At 45.0% G+C, this 26,999-nt stretch overlaps 1 protein-coding gene and 1 long non-coding RNA gene across 3 annotated transcripts in view; one reads left to right on the forward strand and one right to left on the reverse strand.

The window, feature by feature from the left end:
• The window catches only part of LOC115457515 (mitochondrial fission 1 protein-like), a 56,834-nt gene extending 37,897 nt beyond the window's left edge, over positions 1-18,937 (forward strand). For both annotated transcript variants that reach the window (XM_030186962.1, XM_030186963.1), the window contains exons 2-5: positions 2,819-2,951; positions 3,248-3,324; positions 3,717-3,822; positions 18,597-18,937. In XM_030186962.1, the coding sequence (XP_030042822.1) occupies positions 2,819-2,951; positions 3,248-3,324; positions 3,717-3,822; positions 18,597-18,691 (411 nt within the window). In that variant the 3' untranslated portion in view covers positions 18,692-18,937. The remainder of the gene's footprint in view (positions 1-2,818; positions 2,952-3,247; positions 3,325-3,716; positions 3,823-18,596) is intronic.
• Positions 18,938-21,616: 2,679 nt separating this feature from the next.
• LOC115457516 lies at positions 21,617-24,990 on the reverse strand. Its single transcript, XR_003939968.1, has 2 exons — positions 23,292-24,990; positions 21,617-23,248 (listed from the first exon to the last, which is right to left on the reverse strand). It is a non-coding gene; the product is annotated as an uncharacterized LOC115457516 (long non-coding RNA).
• Positions 24,991-26,999: the final 2,009 nt, after the last annotated feature.

Genomic DNA, 26,999 nt, shown 5'->3' on the forward strand with positions numbered 1-26,999 from the left:
GCCCTAACCTCTAGCCTTTCCTCATATGAGAGGGATTCCTTCCCCTTTATCACATTGGTTGCTCTTCTTTTGAACCTTTTCTAATTCCGCTATATCTTTTTTGAGATTTGCCGACCAGAATTGAACACAGTACTCATCGTGAGGTTGCACCATGGAGCGATACAAAGGCATTATAGTATTCTTGGTCTTATTTACCATCCTTTTCCTAATAATTCCTAGCATTCTGTTTGCTTTTTTGTCTGCTGCCGCACACAAGTCAGATTTCAGCGTATTGTCTACAATGACACTTAGATCTTGAATGCTGACTCCCAAAGTGGACCCTAGCATGATTTGGATTATTCTTGCCAATATGTATAATTTTGCATTTGTAATATAGTAACATAGTAGATGATGGCAGAAAAAGATAAACTCATATGTGCTACTTTTTGTGTATACCTTACCTTGATTTGTGCCTGTCCTTTTCAGAGCACAGACCGTATAAGTTTGCCCAGCACTATCCCCGCCTCCCACCACCGGTTCTGGCACAGACCGTATAAGTCTGCCCAGCACTATCCCCGCCTCCCAACCACCAGTCCCGCCTCCCACCACCGGCTCTGGCACAGACTGTATAAGTCTGCCCAGCACCATCCCCACTTCCCGCCACCGGCTCTGCCACCCAATCTCAACTAAGCTCCTTAGGATCCATTCCTTCTGAACAGGATTCCTTTATGTTTATCCCACACATGTTTGAGTTCCGTTACTGTTTTCGTTTCCACCACCTCCCGCGGGAGGGCATTCCAAGCATCCATTACTCTCTCCGTGAAAAAATACTTCCTGACATTTTTCTTGAGTCTGCCCCCCTTCAATCTCATTTCGTGTCCTCTCATTCTACCGCCTTCGCATCTCCGGAAAAGGTTCGCTTGCAGATTAATACCTTTCAAATATTTGAACATCTGTATCATATCACCCCTGTTTCTCCTTTCCTCCAGAGTATACATGTTCAGGTCAGCAAGTCTCTCCTCATACGTCAAATTTCATCAGTCATTTGAATGCCCAGTTTTCCAGTTTTCTAAGGTCTTCCTGCAATTTTTCACAGCCTGTATGTGTTTTAATAACTTTGAATAGTTTTGTGTCATCTGCAAATTTAATCATCTCACTTGTTCCACTTTCCAGATCTATATAAATAAAATCCCCCCTCAGACGTTCTGAAGCTCACTCCATCTGTCCTGAACTCCTGTCCTCCTGGTAGGCTAGGCTATTCGGACTACTCACCCTCAGTCTCAGCCACGCCCATCTGGGTCGTAGGCCACGCCCCATCTGCACATAAAAAGCACCCTCAACGTTCTAAAGCACACTCTGAGGCTTCAACAGTTCGTATGTTCGAAGCTCTGTAACCATTTTTAAGCACACTACATCTCTGCCCCGCCCTGACCTATCAGAGAAGGGAGGAGTGTCACAGCTGCACCGCTCTGACCTATCAAAGGGAACTGAAACAGGAAAAGGGAGGAGCGTCACACCGAATGACGGACCTATCAGAGGGAAGTCAAATAGAAGAAGGGAGGAGCGTGAGAGGCCAAGGGGACGGCCATATCTACGTCTCATAGGTTTCCTTGCTTTCTTTTCAGTGTATTGCACCTGCAGCCACTTAGGTAAGTCTAGCTACTGAATACAGAAAGCAAAAGATAGCATGTGGGAACTTGCTCCATTTTGTTCTCTGGAATGCAGTGATTATTATACAAATGGTCTTACTTTCATTATTTTGGTAGGGGCTGCCTTCATGACTGTCCACAGTCCCCCCAGTCCTGACACCTGACAGGGGGGACAGGGAAGGACACTCACTGTCTCACATAAGCACTCGCACACACTCATTCTCACATACACACACGCTCTCTCACAGACACACTCACACCCACTCTCTGTCACACACACACACTTGCACATTCTCACTCTCACACAGTCACTCTCACAGACACTCTCTCAAACATACACACTCCACGCAAAACCTTGCTAGCGCCCGTTTCATTTCAGCCAGAAACGGGCCTTTTTTACTAGTCATTTATAAATATGCTAAATAGCACCAGTACCAGTACAGATCCCTGTGGCACTACACTGTTCACCAGCTTCCTTTGAGAAAAATGGCCTTTTAACCCTACATTCTTGTCCAACAACAAATTCCTAATCTACAACAGAACATTGCCTCCTATCTCACGACTTTTTAATTTCTCAGGAGTTTCAGACCTTTTATCTTTAATTCAGAATAAACAGGAACTGTTATGACATCTTTTGGACCTCACTTCTTTTCTGCTGTTAATTTTGTGTACACCATAACAGGAAAGAAGTCTCTCAGTGCCAGGATATGCTGGAGATGATCTTTATTTCTCAGTGTTAATGCTCTTCTCAGCACTTGCATTCCAAAGGGAGCTGCCTCCTAGAATTTGTAAGCTGTAATATGCTCAGGCTGTCTTCTGCTTAGCAAGCAATCATTTTTTTTCCATACTTTCTATCCTATATAAGGCTTGGTTAGTGTAGTGTGCCCAGTTGTTTTGAGCAATTTTTCTTCCCGCTGACCTCTGTGTCTGGCCCAGACACACTTTAATTCTCAGGCAGATATGCTCTTATCTGTGCTGGTAGGGGATCCCCTTCAGTCCCTAGTTTCTTAATAAAATATTTACTCACATGGTCTCAGCTGCTTTTTTTTTTTGTTCTGTTCGCTGTTTGTACCATGGATTCCGTTTCTCTTGACAGTTGGTAGTAGTGTTTCCCAGGAATATCTGGTTGAAAGTTGTGGACTTACGAAGTTAACCATATTTTGTCTGTCTCTTTTACCCTTCTCTGGCAGAAATTTGAAAAGAAATACAACACCGAACTTGGCAAAGGCATCGTCTCAGAGAGCACCCAGTTTGAGTATGCCTGGTGCTTAATCCGCAGCAAATACAGCGATGATATTCGAAAGGGAATCTTGCTTCTAGAAGGTAAGGGTCACTGGCCTTTGAACATAAGGGGTGGGGGTAACACTAGAAGATAGATGACCTGCATGTGTAATTGGTTTGGTAAAAGCTATGATTGGGGTCCAGTGAATGAGGTGAAGCGATAGAGTTGACTGAGTTTAGGATTAGCATGGAGACTCTGGGAGAGAAAGTGAATATATCCCAGACCACAGATGATGTGTTCATTGTACTGAGACTCAAATGTCAATCTCCTTAAATTTTATGATTCTTCATCTGAACTTCATTTCTGTGCAGCAGTTCTTTATATGTTATATTTTTAGAATTGTTACCTAAAGGAGGCAAAGAAGAACAGAGGGACTATGTCTTTTATCTGTCTGTGGCCAATTACAGGCTGAAGGTGAGTATTAGGTTGTAACATTGTTTAATTACTAAGACATTATCCACTGCCTCTTGTGCAAATACTCTTCTTCCTCTCCAGTCCTCTTTTCTTTTTCCTATATGTGACTCTCCTCAGATCAACCCTTTCCCTCTCTTTTTACTATACCCTTTTTCTTGTTGCTATTGTGCGTCACATCAGATTGCCTCCAGCTGCAGTACAGGGGATGTAATTCTAGATTTTTTCTGCATTCCTTTTTTTCTCCGGAGTTTTTGTGATAAAGCATCTCGGCATCTGGGGAGCCGAATGAGTACTTGCTGCTGGCTAGCCTTACAGTCTGTACTTGGTTGAGCTAGGAAACTGAAACGTGGAGATTCTCCTCAGGAGGACTCACTTCCTTGTCTTTAATGCAGGAGTACGAGAAGGCACTTAAGTATGTCCGGAATCTTCTAAAAATGGAACCAAAGAACATGCAGGCACTAGAACTGGAGAAGCTTATTGAGAAAGCCATGCAGAAAGGTACTGCAAATGATAGATAAATAATATTAATGTGCCATATATAACCTGATCTAGCCAGTAGAGCCCCATGGTCGTGAGATGAGATGTTGATGTGACATCCAAATGACTGATGAAATTTAGTGTAGACAAATGCAAAATGATGCATATTGGCAAGAATAATCCAAATCATAGTTTTCTTATGCTAGGGTCCAACTTGGGAGTCAGCACCCAAGATCTAAGGGTCATTGTAGACAATATGCTGAAATCTTCTCCCAGTGTGTGGCATCGGACAAAAAGCAAACAGAATGCAAGGAATTATTAGGAAAGGGATGGTAAATAAGACCAAGAATACTATAATGCCTTTTTCTCTGAGGACAAGCAGGCTGCTTGTTCTCACATGTGGGTTGACGTCCGCGTCGGCCCAGGAATCGGCATTTTGCAAGCAAAATATAAAAAAATGTTTTGCCAGAGTCTTCTGGCGCGCATGCATGGACTGATTTCCCGCCCGTCGCACAAACGCTTTCCTCAGTTTTCTTTTCTCTGCGTTGAGGTATGGTAGAGTTTTTTTTCTGCGCCCCTCTCAGGCCCGGGAAAGAGTCTTCGTCCGTTTCGTGCCTTTTTGCCTTCTTTTCTTTTTCCAAACTTAAGTAGAGAGGTGTGGTAGCCGTGTTAGTCCACTCTTAAGGTTATCAATAGAAATGAAACAAAATAAAACATGGAAAAAAAATAAGATGATACCTTTTTTTATTGGACATAACTTAATACATTTCTTGATTAGCTTTCGAAGGTTGCCCTTCTTCGTCAGATCGGAAATAAGCAAATGTGGTAGCAGATAGTATGTAATAATAATAATCTCACAAGATGGCCGACAGGTAAGGAGATCCGGCGCGCGAGCTCCGGGGCCCCGAGGAAGTGGACCTACCTGAGCCATCCCGGACCACCTGTGACCGGTCCGGAGCAGAGTGGGAGCCGACTGGTGACACACCGGAGGACCAGGAAGATCAGGTGACCCACGGCCATTGGCTTACCTCGTGGTAACGGCGGGTCCCGACTGGACGAAGCCCAGCTGTCCATCCCGGACCACCCATGACCGGATCAGAACGGACCGGAGCTGAGCGGGAGCCGACTAATAACACATCGGAGGACCGGGAGGATCTTCTGAGCTCCAGCGCGAACCGAAGTGGGCCGCGGTTATCGGCGTGCCTCGTGGCAAAGGCGGGTCCCGACCGGACGAGGCCAAGCTGAGCTGGGATCGGCCGACCACGCCAGCTGACGACCTTTGCAGGAGATCGATACAAGGCCTGACCTCCCTGGGTCCGAACCGGAGTGCAGCGGAGTGACCCTGGAGCCTCATGAGTGCCCAAGAGGTGTGCGACGTGACCAGTGGAGGATTGCAGTGGACGGCCGGAGAGCTGCAGAGTGAACGGTACTGACCCGCGACAAATGGCGCTGCCTTGCACGTAGCGCGAAGGATGACGAGACCCGAGACTGTGGACGTACGAGTGGGAAACGGTGAGCAGAGGCGATAGGCCCGCAGCTGAAAGAGACTAGAGTTGGCCAGGAGCGGCAGATAGCGGACCGCCGAGGCGATTATGGTGTGGCCGGATGACCTCTTGCTGCCAACCAAACACCACTGCGTCCAGCCTAGCCATCGGAGCCACCGAAAAGGCAACACACCCATCCAGTGGAAACAAACAAGCCGACCACGCGGGCTAGGCACTCAGCCTATTGTAGGCGCTTGAGCTGAACTGTTGAGAAAAAAGCTGAACGACAACTAAACCTAACTTGGATGATAACTAAAATCGCTATACAAGTTAACTCCTTTGTTTAGCTGCATGTTTCGCTGCATATTGACTAACTACTTGAAATACCCTTCTAGATCAGTATTTTACCTAATTTATTAGGGTACAAGAATTGAATTACTCAGTATTTTCTAGCCCAGTATTTCTCTTTTCTAACTTATGTAGATTACAATTTCCCATCAGTTTGCACTGCTTATTGTCTAAGCTGCACTGCTTATACTATACTGCGTATACTGTACTGCTCACTGGGTACGTTGCATTAATTATACTGCACTGCGTATACTGTACTGCTTATATTGCACTGCATTTACTGACTACACTATGTACTGCTTACTGTTTAAATTGTACTGCTTATAATGCACTGCTTATACTGTAATGGTTACACTATACCGCATATACTGTGTTGCCTACTGTCTAAGTAGTACTGCTTACACTGTACTGCCATACTGTACTGCTTCTACTATACTGTTCATACTGCACTGCATTGCTCATACTGTAATGCTTTGTTTCACTGCCGTACAGCACTGCTTACCACCACATTGCTTACGGTAACACTCTCTATATTGATGAACTATAGCAACACTGTAATGACTATTATTATAATGATGTCTGACATGCTCTCCAACCTCTAAGTTCTAGACATCCTTTGAATATCCTTTAGAAACAACACTGCCTAATGCTCGCACAAAAGCTTACTCACTAACACCTAACAAGCACAACCAACACCACGAACCATAGCCAACATGAACACCAAAAAATTACTCATGATAATTTACTTCCTCCCTCTAATTTACCACGTATGGACCACTCCCAACTTAAACAACAATCTACCCACAATACATAAACCCTACAGACAACCTATCTACAACCTACCAGACCAAAAGGATAACAACCAACTAAAATGAAAAACAAACACATACGGAAATAACCAACAGAAAGGGAAGAAAGGTAACAGCAAAGCCAAATACCAAGAAAACAGGCAACTAATAAAAATTAACACATCTACGGCCCGGAACGAACCTTACCATCTGATCCAAGTGGGATATGTAAATGCCTGGTCAGTAGTAAACCAAACAGAGACTATAACAGACTGGATCACCACAATCTCGACCTCCTATTCATCACTGAAACCTGGATCCACGACCTTAAAGATCCCATAATCCTAGATTTATGCCCACCAGTATACAAAATTACCCACTGGACAAGAAACGGGAAAAGAGGAGGTGGAATAGCCATAATATACAAAGCCGAGTTCACCATCACAACCACAGCTGAATCCATTCTACCTCAACTCGAAATTGCCTCGGTAAGAATCAGTCACCCAAACCTTCAGGAACACCTTAATGCAATCCTTCTTTACAGACCGCCAGTCAACTGGCAAGACTCCCAAACACACCTCATGGACTTCATTTCGAACACATGTGCCTCTACTTCAAGCCTTATCATAATAGGCGATATTAACCTGCACTTAGAAGATCCTACCTTAACAAGCACCCAAGAATGCAAAGAATTCCTACAATTATGGGATCTCCACGTACCAAACGCACAACCAACACACACTAAAGGACACACACTAGACATCATCACTCATAAATTCGACCCAGACTTAAATCTTATACTAGCAGATACAAAATGGATACCCACACCATGGTCAGACCACTACAAAGCTTGCATGGCGAACGAAATCCACAGCTAAAAAACAGGAACGAAAAACTTACACCACGAGAGGAAAAATAGACCCGGTATTATTCTGGCAACAGATCTACCATAACGGATGGACAACAAAAGCAGACTCAACCCAATTCCTCCTAGATTGCCCCAATTCAAACCAGAACCTCGCACAGAAAGAACTCAATACCGTGGTTCAACGAGGAACTGAAAAAACTCAAAACACAAGTTAGGAAACTAGAACGTGCGTGGAAAAAAAAGAAAGACGATCCCACACTTAATGCTTGGAAACAACTCCGAAGAAAATATAAATACACCATAAGACAAACCAAAAGACTATACTACAAAATGGAAATTGGACCAAACTACAAGGACACACACAAACTCTTCCAACTCGTGAATAAACTAGTAAACACCACACCAATCACGACCAACAGCAAAGACACACCAGGAGCTGACAACCTCTCAAAATACTTCAAAGAGAAAATCGTACAACTACGACTTAAAATACCTGTCAGCCCCATCGAATACGCTATACTCCTAAACTGTCTAGACCCAGACCCTGGAGTATACCCAGCAGATAGGATCTAGACTGAATTCGAGATGCTATCGGAAGATCTCATCGCTCAAACGCTTAAAAGATTCGCCAAATCTCATTGCAAACTAGATATATGCCCAAATAACCTCATGAAATTGGCCCCTCAACAATTTACAACAGACCTAACGATACATGTGAATTTCATGCTACAAAATGGACTCTTCCCAAAGGAGAAAGGAAACATTCTACTCACCCCCATACCCAAAGATGCAAAGAAAAATGCGAGTGAATTAACTAACTACAGACCAGTAGCATCCATTCCCTTAATAACCAAAATAACAGAAGGGATAGTGACCAAACAACTCACAATCTAAACAAGTTCTCAATACTACATGACTCCCAGTCAGGATTTTGTTCTAATCACAGTACTGAAACAGTACTAGTCACGCTCATGACTAAATTCAAACAAATGATTGCAATCGGCGAGAACATATTACTTCTACAATTCGATATGTCTAGCGCCTTCGACATGGTTGATCATGGAATTCTACTACACATCCTTGAATACTTCGGTATCGGAGGCAACGTTCTTAATTGGTTCAAGGGATTCCTCACCACACACTCATATCAAGTGACATCTAATTTGATTACATCAGCCACATGGACACCTGAATGTGGAGTCCCACAAGGATCCCCCCTCTCACCGACCATATTCAACTTAATGATGATACCCTTGGCCAAGCTACTATCAAACCAAAACCTCAATCCATACATATACGCTAATGATGTAACGATCTACATCCCATTCAAACAAGGCTTAAAAGAAATTTCCAACGACATCAACCAAAGTCTATATATCATGCACTCCTGGGCAGATGCATTTCAGTTGAAACTTAATGCAGAAAAAACCCAATGCCTAGTACTCACCTCTCAATACAATACGAACAAATTTACCACCATCAATACACCAAAACTAAATCTACCAATTTCGGAAACCCTAAAAATCTTGGAGTTACCATCGATCGACATCTAACACTTGAAAATCACATGAAAAACACAACCAAAAAGATGTTCCATTCAATGTGGAAATTAAAAAGAGTAAGACCATTCTTCCCAAGAACCGTCTTCCGTAATCTGGTACAATCATTAGTACTCAGTCATCTAGATTACTGCAACTCACTCTACGCAGGCTGCAAAGAGCAAATAGTCAAAAAACTCCAAACAGCCCAGAACACGGCAGCCAGACTCATATTCGGAAAACCAAACTACGAAAGTGCAAAACCCCTATGAGAGAAGCTACACTGGCTCCCACTCAAAGAATGCATCACGTTTAAAGTATGTACCCTAGTTCATAAAATCATCCATGGTGATGCCCCAGCCTACATGTCAGACCTGATAGACCTACCACCCAGGAATGCTAAAAAATCATCTCGCACATTCCTTAATCTCCATTTCCCAAACTGTAAAGGTCTAAAATACAAATTAATGCATGCATCAACCTTTTCCTATATGAGCACGCAATTCTGGAATGCATTGTCACGCAACTTAATAGCGATCTATGAACTGACCAACTTCTGAAAACAACTGAAGACCCATCTCTTTGACAAGATATACCACAGAGATCAACACATGTGAAACTCCCCACATATATCCAGAAATGTTTAATAATGTATTCTGCTATATTACTATCATGTATTCTATTACCATGCAACCCAAAATCCTTCTATAAAACCAAATATCTATTCTCTTTTTACTTCCACTGTCCATGATGTATTGTAAGCCACATTGAGTCTGCAAAGAGGTGGGACAGTGTAGGATACAAATGCAATAAAATAAATAAATAAATATGAGTGAGACATCCAAGCCTTACTTTGACAAGTCTGACAGGGTGGGAGGGTGGTGGTGGGTAGGAGCTATGCATGGGGACATCAAAGCATTTCATTGATGATATAACAGGATAGGTGTGGATAGGTGAGAGGAGGGTGATAAACAGAGAAATACAATTTTATGGTTTATATTGGGCTAGAAAACCCAGATCCTTGTTAAGTCCTGTCTGTTGGGTGTCAAAATATTCAATCATTCTGACTTCAAAGGTCTTACGTTCCTGTATTGTTTTAAAGTTACCTTTCAGGATTCTAACTATGAAATCACTGGTGCAGTGTCCTGGTCTTGTAAAATGCTGGCCCACCAGGGTGGGAACCTGACTGGCACCGACTATCTTCATGTGATGTCTGTGCAGATTGAATCTTGTCTTAAGCATCTGGCCTGTTTCTCCAATATAGCATCCTTCGTTACATTTTTTACACTGAATGATATATATCACATTGGAAGATGAGCATGTGAAGGATTCCTTTATGTTGAATATTTTTCCTTTGTGAATGACTGTGGGGTCCTGTGAAATGTTTTGGCATAGCTTGCAGCTGGATATATTGCAGGGAAATGAGCCCTTTTCCTTTTCAGTCTGTGTTGGGAGTTTACTTCTGATTAGCTTGTGTTTTAAGTTGGGTGTCTGTTGGAAGGCAAGCACTGGTGGGGATGGGAATATCTCTTTCAGTAATTCATCTTCCTGAAGTAGAGGCTGTGTAAGTCTCTTATGATTTTCCTCAGTTTCTCCAGCTCTGGGTTGTATGTCACTACAAGAGGGATTCTGTCTGTGGCTTTTTTTTTCTTTGTACTGTAGCAGATTTTCCCTGGGTGTTTTGAGGGATGAGGCAATCTATTGTCCCCATGCATAGCTCCTACCCACCCCCACCCTCCCACCCTGTCAGACTGTCAAAGTAAGGCTTGGATGTCTCACTCATATATACTATCTGCTACCACATTTGCTTATTTCCGATCTGACGAAGAAGGGCAACCTTCGAAAGCTAATCAAGAAAATGTATTAAGTTATGTCCAATAAAAAAGGTATCTTCTTATTTTATTTTCCATGTTTTATTTTGTTTGATTTCTATTGATAACCTTTTTCCAAACAAAATTCTACAGTAAAAAAAAAAAAAACACTTCCCGTAGTTTCTTTATTCTTGCCCCTTTTAAAGTTTCCTTTGTTTTCGACTGCTTAGGCCGCGCGGTCGGGTTGCTCCCTTCTTTTTGTGCCCTTTTTTTTCTTTTAACAGGCACAATCGCGTCTTTTGATTTCGCCGAAGCCGTTTTTCCATCCATGTCATCAAAGACACCCAGCGGCTTCAAACGTTGTACTCGGTGCAACTGGACCATCTCAGGTACTGATACCCATGCCTGGTGTATCCAGTGCCTTGGGCCCGACCATAGCCCAGCCACTTGTAGTCTGTGTCTTCTTATGAAGAAACGGACCCAAGCGTCTCGAGAAGCCCAACGAGAAAAGCTTTTTGGGGCTCGGTCCGGTCCTTCGACTTCGATACTGAGGTCAGCGGCGTCGACTTCGAGGGAAGCATCGACGTCGGGAGCAGAGGTGATGGCTGCTGAAAGACCTATTCGCGCTGGGAGCAGTGAGGCATCGAGTGGGTCTCCACCTGCCTCGAGGCCTCCTGTTATGCAGGCCTCCCCGGGACCGACCTTCATCATACCCGGCCCCGAGGAGGCGTGAGGATTCTATGTCCTTGGTACCGAGGAGTCTCGATGACGGGTGTCAAGCGAAGGTGAAGAAACACCATCATTGTTCTCCTTCGACACACAGTGCCGGGAGCATCGAGGGATTTGGCACCGAGAAGCGTTGACGTCGAGAGGATCGCTCCCCCTCTATTCAGGAGGTGCCGATGTGTCGGTGTTCTGGCAGCTTGGTACCTGCTCCCAAGCCTCGACAGATTCTGCCACCGACTTCTTTACCGACCCCATAGCCTTGTCCGACAGTGGCTGTCGATGAGCGCATCATGGCCCTGCTTCCAGAGCTTCTGGAAGGATTGCTGCACCAGTCTGCTTCGGTTTCTGGGGTGCTTGCGCATTCTGTACCATCTGCTGCAGCGACATCTGGGCCTTCGCCTGTGGTGAGGTCCCTGACCTCGGTGCCGCCTGCCACCCAGGTCGAGTCCCCTTCGACGTTGGTAGAGGCAGCTTCACCGGAGTCCAGGTGGGCGTCGACTTCTCGGCACCGCCATCGAGTACGTTGTTCCTCGGCGTCAAGGCAGACTCAGTTTCGGACTGCTCTGAGGGATGTCTTGTCCGATACTGGAGATGAGCGTTCGTGGGAGGAAAAGGAGGATCCCAGGTACTTTTCTTCTGACGAGTCATATGGGATTCCCTCTGAGCCTTCCCCTCCACTAGAAAGGAGATTTTCTCCACTGGAGAGTCTATCCTTTACCTCCATTGTTCGGGAAATGGCTGCGGCTATTCCCTTCCCTATGGAGGTTGAGGATGAGCCCAGGGCTGAGATGCTCGAGGTCCTGGATTATTCTTCTCCACCTAGAGAGGCTGAAACGGCTCCTTTGCATAATGTACTGAAGGAAGTCCTTATGCAAAACTGGTTGTTCCCTCTGTCTAACCCCGTGATCCCGAAAAGAACTGAATCCCAATATCGGATCCACGGGGAACCTGGATTGATGAGGTCTCAGCTACCTCACAATTCCATGTTGGTGGACTCCGCTCTCAAAAGAGCCAAGAGCACTAGGGACTATGCCTCGGTACCCCCAGTCAGAGAATCTAGAACCTTGGACTCTTTTTGGGAGGAAGACGTATCAGTCCACTTTGCTCACTGCCAAAATCCAGACATACCAGCTCTTCACGAGCATCCACTTGCGGAACTCGGTGAGGCAACTGTCTAGCTTGGTTGATGCAGTCTCTCCGGAGTAAGCCAAGTCTTTTCACCAGGTGGTCAGGCAGCAGAAGGCATCTCGAAAATTTTTGGCCAGGGGTACGTTCGACACTTTTGATGTAGCATCCAGGATCGCTGCCCAAGGTATAGTGATGTGCAGACTCTCATGGCTGCGTGTCTCTGACCTGGATCATTTGGTCCAGCAGTGGATGGCGGATGTTCCTTGCCGGGGGGATAACCTTTTTGGTGAGAAAGTAGAGGATCTAGTTAACCAGCTCAAGAAGCACAATGATGCTATGGATTCTCTCTCTCACCAGGCATCTTCTGCTACTACCGCCTCATCTAGGAGGATTTTTGGAGGGAAGAGGAGTACTCCCTATTCCTATGCTAGGTGTAGGTACAATCCTGCTTTCTCGTCAGTCTGCCCAGGCTCAGTCCCAGCGCACTCGTTCTTGTCAACAGCATGCACCTAAGGCCACTGTGGCTCCCCAGCAAAAGCAAGGGACAGGCTTTTGACTGGCTCCAGTTCAGTATAGCCTCAGTAAACTTTTCCGTACCGGACGACTTGCCGGTTGGGGGGAGGTTAATGGTTTTTTTCACCAAAGGTGGCCTCTTATAACCTCCGACCGGTGGGTTCTTCAAATTGTCCAGTTAGGATACACCCTCAGTCTGGACCCCAAGCCTCCAAATTGCCCACCGGGAGCTCAGTCCTACAGCTCCCAGCACAAACAGGTACTTGCAGAGGAACTCTCCGCCCTTCTACAGTCCCAATCGGTCAAACCCGTTCCACCAGGGGAAGAAGGGCTGGGATTCTATTCCAGGTACTTCCTTGTGCAAAAGAAAATGGGGGATGCGTCCCATCCTAGACCTAAGGGCCCTGAACAAATTTTTTGTCCAAGAAAAGTTCAGGATGGTTTCCCTGGGCACCCTTCGTCCCATGATTCAGGAAAATGATTGGCTATGCTCTCTGGACTTAAAGGATGCTTACACACACATCTCAATACTTCCAGCTCACAGGAAATATCTTCAATTTCGGCTGGGAACACAGCACCTTCAGTACCGTGTATTGCCTTTTGGCCTGGCGTCTGCGCCCAGAGTGTTTACCAAATGCCTAGCTGTAGTCACAGCGTTGCTACGCAGACTGGGAGTGCCTGTGTTTCCTTAGCTCGACAATTGGCTGGTGAAGAGCACCTCAAAGGAAGGTGCTCTGTGGAGTCCATGCGAATGACTGTTCGGGTGCTAGGGCTACTGGGGTTCGTCATAAATTATCCCAAGTCCCATCTCACCCCAGTCCAAAAATTGGAATTCATTCGAACTCTGCTGAACACTCAGACAGCTCGAGCTTATCTCCCCGAGGCAAGGACGGACAACCTTCTGTCTCTGGTGTCCATGGTTCGAGCGTCTCAGCAGGTCACGGCTTGGCAGATGTTGAGGCTTCTGGGGCACATGGCCTCCACAGTTCATGTTACGCCCATGGCATGTCTACATATGAGATCAGCTCAATGGACCCTAGCTTCCCAGTGGTTTCAAGCTGCAAGGGATCTAGAGGATGTAATCCAACTGTCCACCAGCTTTCGGAATTCTCTTTAGTGGTGGACGATTCGATCCAATTTGACCGTGGGGCTACCATTCCAAGTTCCTCAGCCATGAAAAGTGCTGATGATGGATGCATCTCTCCTGGGGTGGGGAGCTTATGTAGATGGGCTCCACACTCAGGGAGCCTGGTCCTTTCAGGAAAGAGGTCTGCAGATCAACCTCCTGGAATTAAGAGCGATCTGGAACGCTCTAAAGACGTTCAGAGATCGGCTTTCCAACCAAGTAATCTTAATTCAGACAGAGAATCAGGTTGCCATGTTTTACACCAACAAGCAGGGGGGCACTGGATCTCGTCCTCTGTGTCAGGAAGCCATCCAGTTGTGGCTTTGGGCTCGCCGTCATGGCATGTTTCTCCAAGCCACTTACCTGACAGGCGTAAACAACAGTTTGGCCGACAGGTTGAGCAGGATAATGCAACCTCACGAGTGGTCACTGAACATGGGCGTAGTCCGCAAGATCTTCCGAGCGTGGGGCACCCCCTCGGTGGATCTTTTTGCCACTCAGATCAATCACAAGGTCCCTCAGTTCTGTTCCAGACTTCAGACCCACGACAGACTAGCGTCAGATGCCTTTCTTCTACATTGGGGGACAGGCCTTCTGTATGCGTATCCTCCCATACCTCTATTAGGGAAGACTTTGCTGAAACTCAAGCAAGACTGCGGAACCATGATCCTGATTGCACCCTTCTGGCCGCATCAGATTTGGTTCCCTCTTCTTCTGGAGTTGTCCTCCAAAGAACCATGGAGGTTGGACTGTTTTCCAACCCTCATCACTCTACATCCCAACCTCCAGTCTCTGGCTCTCTCAGCCTGGATGTTGAGAGCTTAGAATTTGCTTCCTTGGGTCTTTCAGAGGGTGTCTCCCGAGTGTTGCTTCTAGAAAAGATTCCACAAAGAAGTGTTATTCTTTCAAATGGAGCAGATTTGCTGTCTGGTGTGACAGCAAGGCCCTAGATCCTCTTTCTTGTCTTTCACGGACCCTGCTTGAATACCTTCTACACTTAACAGAGTCTGGCCTCAAAACCAACTCAGTAAGGGTTCATCTTAGTGCGATTAGTGTCTATCATTGCCATGTAGAGGATATGCCTATCTCTGGAGAGCCTTTAGTTGTTCGCTTCATGAAAGGTTTGCTTTTGTCAAAGCCCCCTGTCAAACCTCCACCAGTGTCATGGGATCTCAACGTTGTTCTCATTCAGCTGATGAAAGCTCCTTTTGAACCACTGAATTCGTGCCATCTGAAGTACTTGAACTGGAAGGTCATTTTCTTGGTGGCTGTTACTTCAGCTCGTAGGGTCAATGAGCTTCAGGCCTTAGTAGTACATGCACCTTATATCAAATTTCATCACAATAGAGTAATCCTCCGCACGCACCCTAAGTTCCTGCCAAAGGTGGTGTCAGAGTTCCGTCTGAACCAGTCAATTGTCTTGCCAACATTCTTTCCCTGTCCTCATACCCACCCTGGCAAAAGCAGTTTGCACACCTTGGACTGCAAGAGAGCATTGGCCTTTTACGTGGAGCGGACAAAGCCCTTTAGACAGTCCGCCCAGTTTCTTTTGATCCCAACAGGAGGGGAGTCGCCATCGGAAAACGCACAATCTCCAATTGGCTAGCAGATTGCATTTCCTTCACTTACGCCCAAGCTGGACTGACTGTGGAGGGCCATGTCATGGCTCACAATGTTAGAGCCATGGCGGCATCAGTGGCTCACTTAAAGTCAGCCTCCATTGAGAAGATTTGCAAGGCTGCAACATGGTCATCAGTCCACACATTCACATCTCACTACTGCCTTCAGCAGGATACCCGACGCGACAGTCGGTTTGGGCAGTCAGTGCTGCAGAATCTGTTCGGGATTTAGATTCCAGCTCCACCCCCCCTAGACCCAATTTCCAGGCTGCACTCTCAGTTAGTTGTTTATGGTTTCAGGTCACTCTGTTATGTCACTCTATGTTATGTCATTGTTTTGAATGAGCCTGGTTGCTAGGGATACCCCACATGTGAGAACAAGCAGCCTGCTTGTTCTCGGAGAAAGCGAAGATACATACCTGTAGCAGGTATTCTCCGAGGACAGCAGGCTGATTGTTCTCACAAACCCGCCCACCTCCCCTTTGGTGTTGATTTGTTTCTTTTTATGCTTTTGATTTAACTGAGGAACGTATTCTTGCGACGGGCGGGAAATTGGCCTGTGCATGCGCGGTGCTTGCTGCACGCACGCCAGAAGACTCTGGCAAAACTTTTTTTTTATAGTTTGCTTGCAAAATGCCGATTCCTGGGCCATTGCAGACGTCGACCCACATGTGAGAACAATCAGCCTGCTCTCCTCGGAGAATACCTGCTACAGGTATGTATCTTCGCTGTATCGCTCCATGGTACAACCTCACGATGAGTGTTCAGTTCTGGTCACCATATCTCAAAAAAGATATAGCGGAATGTGAAAAGGTTCAAAAGAAGAGCAACCAAAGTGATAAAGGGGAAGGAATTCCTTTCATTTCGAGCCCAGTAGACAAATCCTATGCTATTATACTGACCTTAGGGCAAAATTTCTGTTTTCTAGCAGAGCAATGGTATTGATCTGCACTACACAGATGTTTTAAGAAGTGATCATTTAGGTAACCTGACAGACAATTGGTCACCTTTGTGAATGTATTGAAATGAGCAGACGCATAGACTGGTTCTGGATTATGTCCCTGATGCATCTTTGCAAACACTGGACACCATCAGAATAGATTTGGACTTCTTGAAAGATTATTGTCTGTATAATTGTAAATAATGCATTGACTAAATAGTTTTATCTATACCATTTCACATAATTAAAATGAAAGAAAAATGGTAGTTTTTAGACCAGTGATTGAATAATTTTAGAGCAAGTCTTATATTTTCTGATTTCTTTTCTTCCAACTTAGATACATATGGCTGTGTCTTTATGATTATGTACTGTATTTAAATTGTTTTGTGTGTGTGTATGTAAACCTGTGGTAGTGTTATAACTCCATGGTTTTGATTTCCCTGTAAGCTGCCAGTGGAGTTTCCCTTTGAAATTTGAGCAGTGAATCCAGAGATTTAAAGTGAAATCTGTGTTTCATGCATTGTGGACTGCACATGCAACTTTACCCCAGAGTAGTGGAAATGGGAGGGGGCAATTTTCAGACCATGATTTTTATATAGCTAAAAAAACATTTTGAATATCATTCATAGGAAGGAACAGAAGGTGCTTTTTAGCACAAGCTATTCATCTGCTGTCATAACCTTCTTCTAGCAATCATGGTTTATTGATTAACTTATTTTAGGTCTCTGCATGCATTGCTCAAGTTTCGAGGGTAAACTCCAATGGGAGCTTACAGGGAAATTTTGAAAATCACCCTGATAGTCTGATCCAGTGTATTGTAAGCCACATTGAGCCTGCAAAGAGGTGAGATAATGTGGGATACAAATGCAATAAAATAAATAAATAGCAGGTATTCTCATACAAATATTTTAATGATTATTCCAAATTTTAGGCCTGATTTTATTAAGTGTTTTGTTCTCTAAAAATAGAATTGGATGTAAAAAAATTCTTTAGTAAATCAAACCCCATTCTCTTTCTTCTCTTTCATTAATACTTTGGGGGTCTTTTACTTAGACACCCTGGCGTTTTTAGTACGCGTTAAAAATAGGCATGCACTAAATGCTAAAGCCAGAATCCTTATCCACACTCTTATCACCTCTCGCTTAGACTATTGCAACATGCTTTTCACTGGTCTCCCACTTAACCATCTCTCTCCTCTTCAATCTGTTCAAACATCTGCCACACGACTTATATTCCGCCAGTGTCGCTATGTTCATATTAGCCCTCTCCTCAAGTCACTTCACTGGCTCCCTATCTGTTTCTGCATACAGTTCAAACTCCTCTTATTGACCTATAAGTGCATTCACTCTGCAGCTCCTCAGTACCTCTCCACTCTCATCTCTCCCTACACTCCTCCCCGGGAACTCCATTCACTGGGTAAATCTATCTTATCTGCACCCTTCTCCTCCACCGCTAACTCCAGACTCCGTTCCTTTTATCTTGCTGCACCATATACCTGGAATAGACTTCCTGAGCCGGTACGTCAAGCTCCATCTCTGGCCGTCTTCAAATCTAGGCTAAAAGCCCACCTTTTTGAAGCTACTTTTAACTCATAACCCTTACTCACTTGTTCAGTACCCTTATTTTATCATCCCCACCTTAGCAATTCCCTTATTTCTTATTTGTCCTGTTTGTCTGTCCTAATTAGATTGTAAGCTCTGTCGAGCAGGGACTGTCTCTTAATGTTCAAGTGTACAGCGCTGTGTACATCTAGTAGCGCTATAGAAATGATAAGTAGTAGTAGTAGTATTCCTGTGGGCGTTTTTAGCATTAAGTGTGTGCCTATTTTTAGCGTGCGCTAAAATCACCAGTGTGTCTAAGTAAAAGACCCCCTTTGTTTTTAATTTTTCTCTCTGTGTCCCTGCAGATGGTCTCGTTGGCATGGCGATCATTGGTGGCATGGCGCTGGGAGTTGCTGGGCTTGCTGGTCTGATTGGGCTTGCAGTTGCCAAATCAAAGTAAATGGGAACTGACAACCAACCAAAGTTTTCTTGGCCCCCTGAGATGGGATTCAGCCTTACTTCACAGCTGTGGACATGAAGGAGGGGAAAACCTGCTGCTTTCTTTTGCAGCTCTTTCTAACACATGTTCTGTAAGAGAGGGAGGAGGTGGAAGAGGAATGACTTAATTTTGTTATGTAACATGCATAATAACTTAAACAACAGATTTGCATAGAAATATTAAAACTGTGTATGTTTCATTAATTCACATTGATGGTTTTGTAGGAACTTTACTACTTTACTATGGTTTTGGTATACCATGCTTCATAAACTCAGAGCGGTTAACAAATAAATTAATAAAATCAATACATAAAATGAAAGGAACTCCAACCAATTAAGAAAAGAGAGAACAGCAATAGGTAGAGAATAGAATAGAGAGATGGGTATGGAACCAGAGAGCCGTCAACACTTAATACTTGGCAGGCTGTGATAACATATTTTGGACTAACATGAAAATTATCCAGAGATGATTCTGTTCAGGAGTTTTAGAAACAAACAGACAAATCCCCTCCTCAGATCCGCAGAAGGGACCTGTACGATCTTTTTAGGAAGCTGCCATCCTTGGGGAATTTTCATGTTGGTCTACTACTACTACTACTTGACATTTCTAAAGCATTAAAGGGGTCTACTATGGCCAACAGAGAATGCAGACTTTACACTCTCGTATGTAACTAAAGTGTTTCTAATCGGGATCCTTTATATTAAAAGATAATCTCTCTGTTCATTTGCTTGTTCCAATACAGTGCAATCCGCTTAAGTGCAAGGGTCTGGGACCAAAGAAATACATGCAGTTAACTGGAGCGTGCATTTAACCATTGTGACCCAAAGAAGCTTGACATCTTGTAAACATATGTACAGTACTGTTTATTATTATACGTACAGTATACAGTCTCCGTTAACTGACGTTAAGCTTTATTGAAGTAATCAGTTATAGTCCTCTGTACACCATTGGGTCTGTGAGTTCCATAGACTACGTCTGCCAGACGGTAAACACTGTTATAGCACTGACATCCAGTGGCCTCCAGCTAGGCTCGCACGGTGTCGAGACTCCCCAGCGCTCTTGCAAAAGTGACAGGAGGAGGTTGTTGAATTTCGTCAGTATGTGCCTCGTTGCTCATTTCATCAGCTGTTGTTGCCTGCTGCGTGTAGGCGCATATCTCGACATCAGTGCTGTTGTCAGCTGTTTGTAGATCGTAATCAACAGCGACGTAGCGATGAAACTCCTCTTCAGTAACACTGGCTGGGATGTCAATAACCTGTTCATCTGACACGTTTGCAACAGCTGCATCTGTTTCGTCCCTCTCCACATTCTTAAAGGTTGCTCGCTTGTAGCAGTTCACAATAGTTGCCTGTGTAACATGATTCCAGGCTTCTTTCTGCATATGTAGGGAATCCAGCAGTGATAGATTATGAGCCAGTTCAGCAGCACGTTTATCCTTGCCAGTCTGGTCAACCATAACGCCCATCAGATTATGTAGCACAAGAGCCCGATAATGTTGTTTGAAATTGGCTATTATGCCCTGATCCATAAGTTGGATCAGAGAGGTAGTGTTTGGTGGCAGACGCCTGACATCATCACTGTGTGCAGCACAATTATCACAAAGCAACAAAATCTGACGCTTTTGTGTCCGCATTCTAGTGTCTAACTTCTTTAGCCAGTGCTTCCAAATTTCCCCAGTCATCCATGAATTTGCGTTAGCCTCATATGACACAGGAAGTTGCTTAACTTTCTTGAAGCAACAGGGCTGTTTGCTCTTTCCAATGACGAGGGGTTCCAACTTCTCACTCCCATCCATATTGCAGCAAAGGAGGATTGTCAGTCGGGCCTTCGACGTTTTACTTCCTGTAGTTTCGGCATGATTGAATGCAAGTGTTCCATCAAGAATCGCTCGCCAGTAGAGACCGTTTTCGTCAGCATTGAAAATGCTTTGTCACGTGCCATTCGGCTTTCATATTCTGTGCGTGCGCTTATGCGAAGTCTTTCCTGCAGAGGAGCGGTCTTAAACCATACATATAAGCGAATCTTGGACTTATCAGTGGTGCGTTAAACCGAAGTTTGTCCCCATAGAAATTGATGGCACCAAAAACGGGACTGAAGTACGGCATGCAATTATCCGACGTGCACTTAAATGGAGTGCACTGTATACCCATTTCCTGCAGTACAAACAAAGCAAAGGTGTGTTGTATGGGCATGGTCAGCAATATCTTGGAGATGATGCCTTTCCAGAATGATTTAGAGTGCTGTAAGGCCATGCTTTGTACTTTTGTACTGATAGAGTTACATGATTCATTGAAGGCCTAGAGAAAATGGAGCTTCTTCTGCAGAACCTTTTTTTAAATTCTCATTATGGCATTAGAGGTGTTGAGATCAACAATTTTCAGTTTCTTTTTAATAATGAATGGGTATTTAAGATGAGCAGATGGCTTCAAGATGGCATGGAGCAGATGAACAAAGTCTTGAAATTATTACGCGTTGCATCTCTGGGACTTGTAGCCCCAGTGTCTCTAAGAAAAGGCAAAATTACAAGTCCATAGATGAAGTAGGGACATATTTGAGACATATGGCTTATCCTGTCCTGTATAATCTGAAGCTTCTGGTTATTTTACCTTCTCAGTTGGCACATAACATGATCTCTGAAGAAAAGTTGCACACAGCTATCTGCGTCTCTGCTAACCAGCTAGGTTCCAAGCTTACCATGATTGTTTCTGTAGTGAGCCTGCCTCTTCTCTTAGTTTATCCAGTGTGTAGTCTTACTTAAAGCTGATCCCTGAAATTATGTTGTTGGGGTTTTTTTCTTCTTCTCAAGTTTCAAGAGTGGAGTAGACACACAGTTTATTGAATCCAAGAAGGTGTGTGCTGATAAACATCAGCTAAATTTTAGTAGCCCTTTTGTTTCAAGAGTGGAGTAGACACACAGTTTATTGAATCCAAGAAGGTGTGTGCTGATAAACTTCAGCTATATTTCAGTATCCCTTTTGTTTTTTACAGCCTTGACTATTCTCAGGATATCCCCTAGCTATATGCAAAGAATTGGGAAACTTGACCGCATGAGTGGTCATGTCTCCAAGGATAAGCAGGCAGTTGTATTCTCACAGCTGGGTGGCATCATCCCACGAAGCCCGGTGTGGACACTGACTAGCGAGATCGAGAACTTGCAAGCAGCATACCACTTTACATGCGCTGGTGCCTTCCTGCCCAATTCGGGAGTGCAGGTCCTTCGGTCTTTGTTATTCCGTGGAGTAGGGAGTATGCATCTTTGTATTCTGTACAAGTGCAATTTGTGCTTTTTATTTTCCTTATGTCTTCCCATCAGGGTTTTCATTCCTTTCAGATATTTTTCTCTTTATTTTGCCCTTTCTTCCGTTTCCCTTTTAATTTCTTTTAGTTTTTTGGCCCATGAAGTTTGCTTTATTTTTTGCATATTGCCATGACCTCGATTTGAACACTGCCCCTTTTCCTGGTTCAAAATTGAAGAGTTTAATTTGGCTGCGATCCTTTTCTCGATGCCCAAGAAGACCCCTAATGGCTTCAAAAGGTGTGCCCAATGTAATCAGAGGATTTCCTTACAGACCTGCACATCTGGTGCATGGACGTTGTTTAAAAATACCGTTTTAGGAGCCCAGAAAAGAAGTAACGCAAAAGTGGGTAACGCAATCTGAAAGAGCTTTTTGGATTGAGAGACTTGCCTCAGTGCACATGTGCGAGTGCCTTCCTACCCACTGTGAGAGTGCGGGACCGGAAGGTTTTTTTGTTTGTTTGTTTGTTTTTTTTTTTACTGTGATGTGGAGTGGACGCTATTTTACTTCTGCTCCACACAGCCTGGTTCAAGAGAGAGCTTGAGTGCTTTTTTGGTGTTTATGCTGTGTTTTGTCTGCTTTTCCTGTGTTTGGGTTTTGTCCTTTCCCTTTCCATATTTTTCAGTTGTCTTTTTCCAGCTTTTAAGTTTCCATTCTTTTTCTGAATCACTAGCCTACGTTTAAGCCTTGACTGGTCGGATTCTCCCTTTATTTTTTCTCAGGTGCTTTGCCCCTTTTTTGGCACCATAGAGTCGTTTGATTGGGCTATGGAGGTTTTTCCTTCCATGTCCACGAAAGTGCCCAATGGCTTTAAGTGCTGTTCCTAGTGCAGTAGGACCATCTCTGGTACAGACACCCATTCTTGGTGTCTTCAGTGTTTGGGGCCTGATCATTACCGTTCCAGCTGTGTCCTGTGTCTTCGTATGAAGAAAAGGACTCAGTTGGCCAGAGAGGCTCAGTGAGAGATTTTCGGAGCCTAGCCCGAATCCTCAAAGCATCAACATCGACGTCAGGTATTGCATCTGGAGCATCAGTCAATATGGCTGCTAGAACTGTCAACACTGGGAGCAGTTGTGCATCGAGTGGGTCTCCACTTTCCTTCACGCCAATTGCTGTGGACCTGCATCAGACCTGAGCCTGAGGCAACAGGAGGATTCAACGTCATCCTCGACACTGGGAGTAGTTGTGCCTCGATGCTGACTGGGACCGACCTGCATCGGACCTGACCCCAAGGCAATGGGAGGATTCGATGTTGTCCTCAGCACCAAGGAGCCTCGATGACCAGCTTCAGGCGAAGGCCAAGAATCGGCATCAACCTCCTTGACTCACCATGCCAGGAGCTCTAGGACGCCGATGGATTCGGCACCCGAGAAGCGTCGGAGGACCACTCCCCCTCATACAAGAGGTGCTGTGCGGAAGTCTCCATGCAGCCAAGACTAGCCTCCTGTCTGTACTCTAGCAGATCTGTAGATGGTCTCTAAACCGATGCCCCAGCCTTTCCCGGTGTTGGCCTTCGATGAGCGCATCCAGGCCTTGCTCCTTGAGCTGCTGGCTGGCAGTGCATCAGCGTCAAGGGTGCTTGCTCCTGCTTTGCCGCTAGTTGCAGCCACGCTTGCCCCCTCGGCTTGTAGTGAGGCTTCCGATCCTGGTGTTATGTATAGCCCCAGCATCGACTGCCACCCAGGTCAGCATTCTCTCATCGATGGAGGAGGCTTCGCCAGTTTCAATATGGGAACCAACTCCTCAATACCCCTCTCAAGGACATGGCTCCTCTAGGTCAAGGCAGGCTTGGTCTCATTCTTCTCCACAGGAGGTTTTGGCTGATACTGATGATCTTGGGAGTCAAATGATGACCCTCAATACTCCTTGGAGGAGGAGTCTTTCGAGAGTCTCCCCCAGAGAGGCTTTTCTTCCCCTCTTTTGTTAAGGAAATGGTGGCTGCCATTCCATTTCCTTTAGAAGTGGAAGACGAGCCCAGGGCCACAATGCTCAAGATCCTGGACTCTGAGTCCTCTCCTAGGGAGGCTGTTACAGTCCATTTTCACAAGATCTCACAGGATGTTCTTATGCAGAATTGGTCTTCTCTGTCCTGGTATTTCCAAAAAATATTTGATACCATGTTCTGGATTCAGAGTTACCCCATTGGTTTGATAAGCTTCAGCTGTCTCATCATTCCCTGGTAGTTGAATCCACCCTTAAAAGGGCCAAGAGTTCTGGACTCTTTTGGTGTAAGATGTTGCAGTCTTCTATGCTTGTGTCCTGTATTCAATCATAACAGCTCTTCATGATTGTGTACTTGCGGGAGTTGGTGCACAGGTTGCTAGATTTGGCAGACACTCTCCCTCCTGAGCAGGCTGAATTGCTTTGCCGGTTGGTCAAGCAAAAGAAGGCATGTCCTAAGTTCCTAGCCAGGGACGTCTGACACTTTTGATGTGGCTTCCGGGATCTCTGCTCAAAGTATTGTGATGTGCAGACTCATGGCTGCATGTCTCAGACTTAGAACTGGTGGTTCAGCAGAGGGGATAAACATTTTGGGGAGAAGGTGTGGAGTAGGTTGCTGACCATATATAAAAAACATACTGATACCATCCATTGTCTGTCCTGCCGGCCACCTCCTCTAGGAGGTATTTTGGCAAGTTGAGGAAAGGTGCCAATTACTCATACAGATGTAAATATGCTGCCTCCTCTCACCTGCCTCAGGCTCAACCTGAGCACACTTATTCCCGTCGACAGCAGTAGCTCTCCAGTTGAAGCAGAGGGCGAGATTTTGACTGACTCCAGCAGAGTATAGCCGCAGTAACAGTGACCATACTTGCTGGTTGGGGAGAGGCTGAATTTTTTTTCGCAAAAGGTGGGTTCTTCAGATAGTATTTCTCTGTTATGCCCTGAATTGGCATCAAAAACCTCCAAATTGCCCACAGAGAGCTCATTACTTCAGCTCTCAGCACAAGCAGAAACTTATCGAAACCTTTTTTAAAACCCAGATAACGCTAACCGCCATTACCGCATCCTCTGGCAATGAGTTCCAGAGCTTAACTATTCTTTACGTAAAAAAATATTGCTTCCTATTTGTTGTAAAAGCATTTCCATGCAATTTCAATGAATGTCCCCTGGTCTTTGAACTTTTTAATAAGTGAGAAATCGATTCCCGTCTACCTGTTCCACACTACTCAGGATTTTGTAGACCTCAATCATATCCCCCCCTCAGCCCTCTCTTTTCCAAGCTGAAGAGCTGTAACTTCTTTTGCCTTTCTTCATATGGGATTAGTCCCATCCCCTATATCATTTTGTTCACTTTGAATCTTTTTTAATTCCACTATATCTAAAGGCTTCCAGAGATCGGTTGGATCTCTCTGCCATTCAGGTTAATTATAAGGTGTCAGATGCCTTCCTCCTGTATCGGGGGACAGGTCTTCCGTATGCATATTTTCCCACACCCCTCGTGGGGAAGATTTTGCTGAAACTCAAGCAAGACTGTGGGATCATGATTCAGATCTCTCCGTACTGACCCCAACAGATCTGGTTACCACGTCTTCTGGAGTTATTCGCTGAAGAACCATGGAGATTGGAGTATTTTACGACCCTCATCACGCAGAATGAGGGATCTCTTCTACATCCCAGGCTCCAGTCTCTGGACCTCATGGCCTCAATGTTGAGAGCTTAGAATTTGCTTCTTTCTCTCTTCCAGAGGGTGTCTTCTGGGTCTTGCTGGCTTCCAGATAAGATTGAACTAAGAGGTGTTACTCTTTTAACTGGAGGAGGTTTGCCATGTGGTGTGAGGGCAAGGCCCTAGATCCTATTTCCTGCCCTACACAGACATTGCTTGACTACCTTCTGCACCTTTCTGAGACTGGTCTTAAGACCAGTTCCGTAAGGGTTCACCTCAGTGCAGTCAGTGCTTATCATTAACGTATAGAGGATAAGCCTATCTCTGGACAGCCTCTAGTTTGCTTCATGGGAGATTTGCTTTTGCAAAGCTCCCTGTCAGATCTCTGCCTGTGTCATGGGACCTCAACGTTGTTCTCATCCAACTGGTGAAAGCTCCTTTCAAGACACTGGATTCCAGTCATCTGAAGTACTTGACTTGGAAGATCATTTTCTTGGTTGACTGTTCAGCTCGCAGTGTCAGTGAGCTTCAGGCCTTAGTAGTGGGTGCACCTTATACTAGGTTTCATCACAGCAGGTTAGTCCTCCGCATGCATCCTAAAGTTCCTGCCTAAGTTTGTGTTGTAATTCCATCTGAACCATTTGATTGTCTTGCCAACATTCTTTCCCTGACCTCATGCCTGTCGTGGCGAAAGTGCCTTGCACACCTTGGACTGCAAGCGAGCATTGGCTTTTCATTTGGAGCAGACTAAGCCCCACAGTTTTACTGAACTTTTCTTTTGATCCCAACAAAATGGTGAATGTGCATTTCCCAATGGCAGTCTCTAATTGGCTGGCAGATTGCATTTCTTTCACTTATGCCCAGGCTGGTCTGACCCTAGCAGGTCATGTCAAGGCTCACAACGTCAGAGCCATGGCTACGTCAGTAGCCCACTTGAGGTGAACCTCTATTGAAGAAATTTGCAAGGCTGCAGTGTGGTTTTCAGTCCACACATTCACATCTCATTACTGCCTTCAGCAGGACACCTGTCGCTTAAGTTGGTTTGGACAGACAGAACTGCAGGATTTGGGGTCTGGAGTACAACTCCACCCTCCTAGGCCTGATTTATTTTGTTTCAGGCTGCACTCTCACACAGTTGTCTGTTACGTCTTCGCTACTGCGAGGCCCAACTGACCTATGGTTGTTTTTAGTTAGCCTGGTATTATAGGCCTGCTTGTCTCCTCAGAAAAAGCTAAGATACTTACCTGTAGCAGGTATTCTCTGAGAACAGCAAACCTTATATTCTCACAAACCCTTCCACCTCCCCTGAGGAGTTGTCTACTTTTTTTCGTATGCTATAGTATAGAACTTGCGGTCCTACGCTCTT

This window comes from Microcaecilia unicolor, chromosome 14 (genome assembly GCF_901765095.1).
Source record: "Microcaecilia unicolor chromosome 14, aMicUni1.1, whole genome shotgun sequence".
NCBI classification, from domain to species: Eukaryota; Metazoa; Chordata; class Amphibia; order Gymnophiona; family Siphonopidae; genus Microcaecilia; species Microcaecilia unicolor.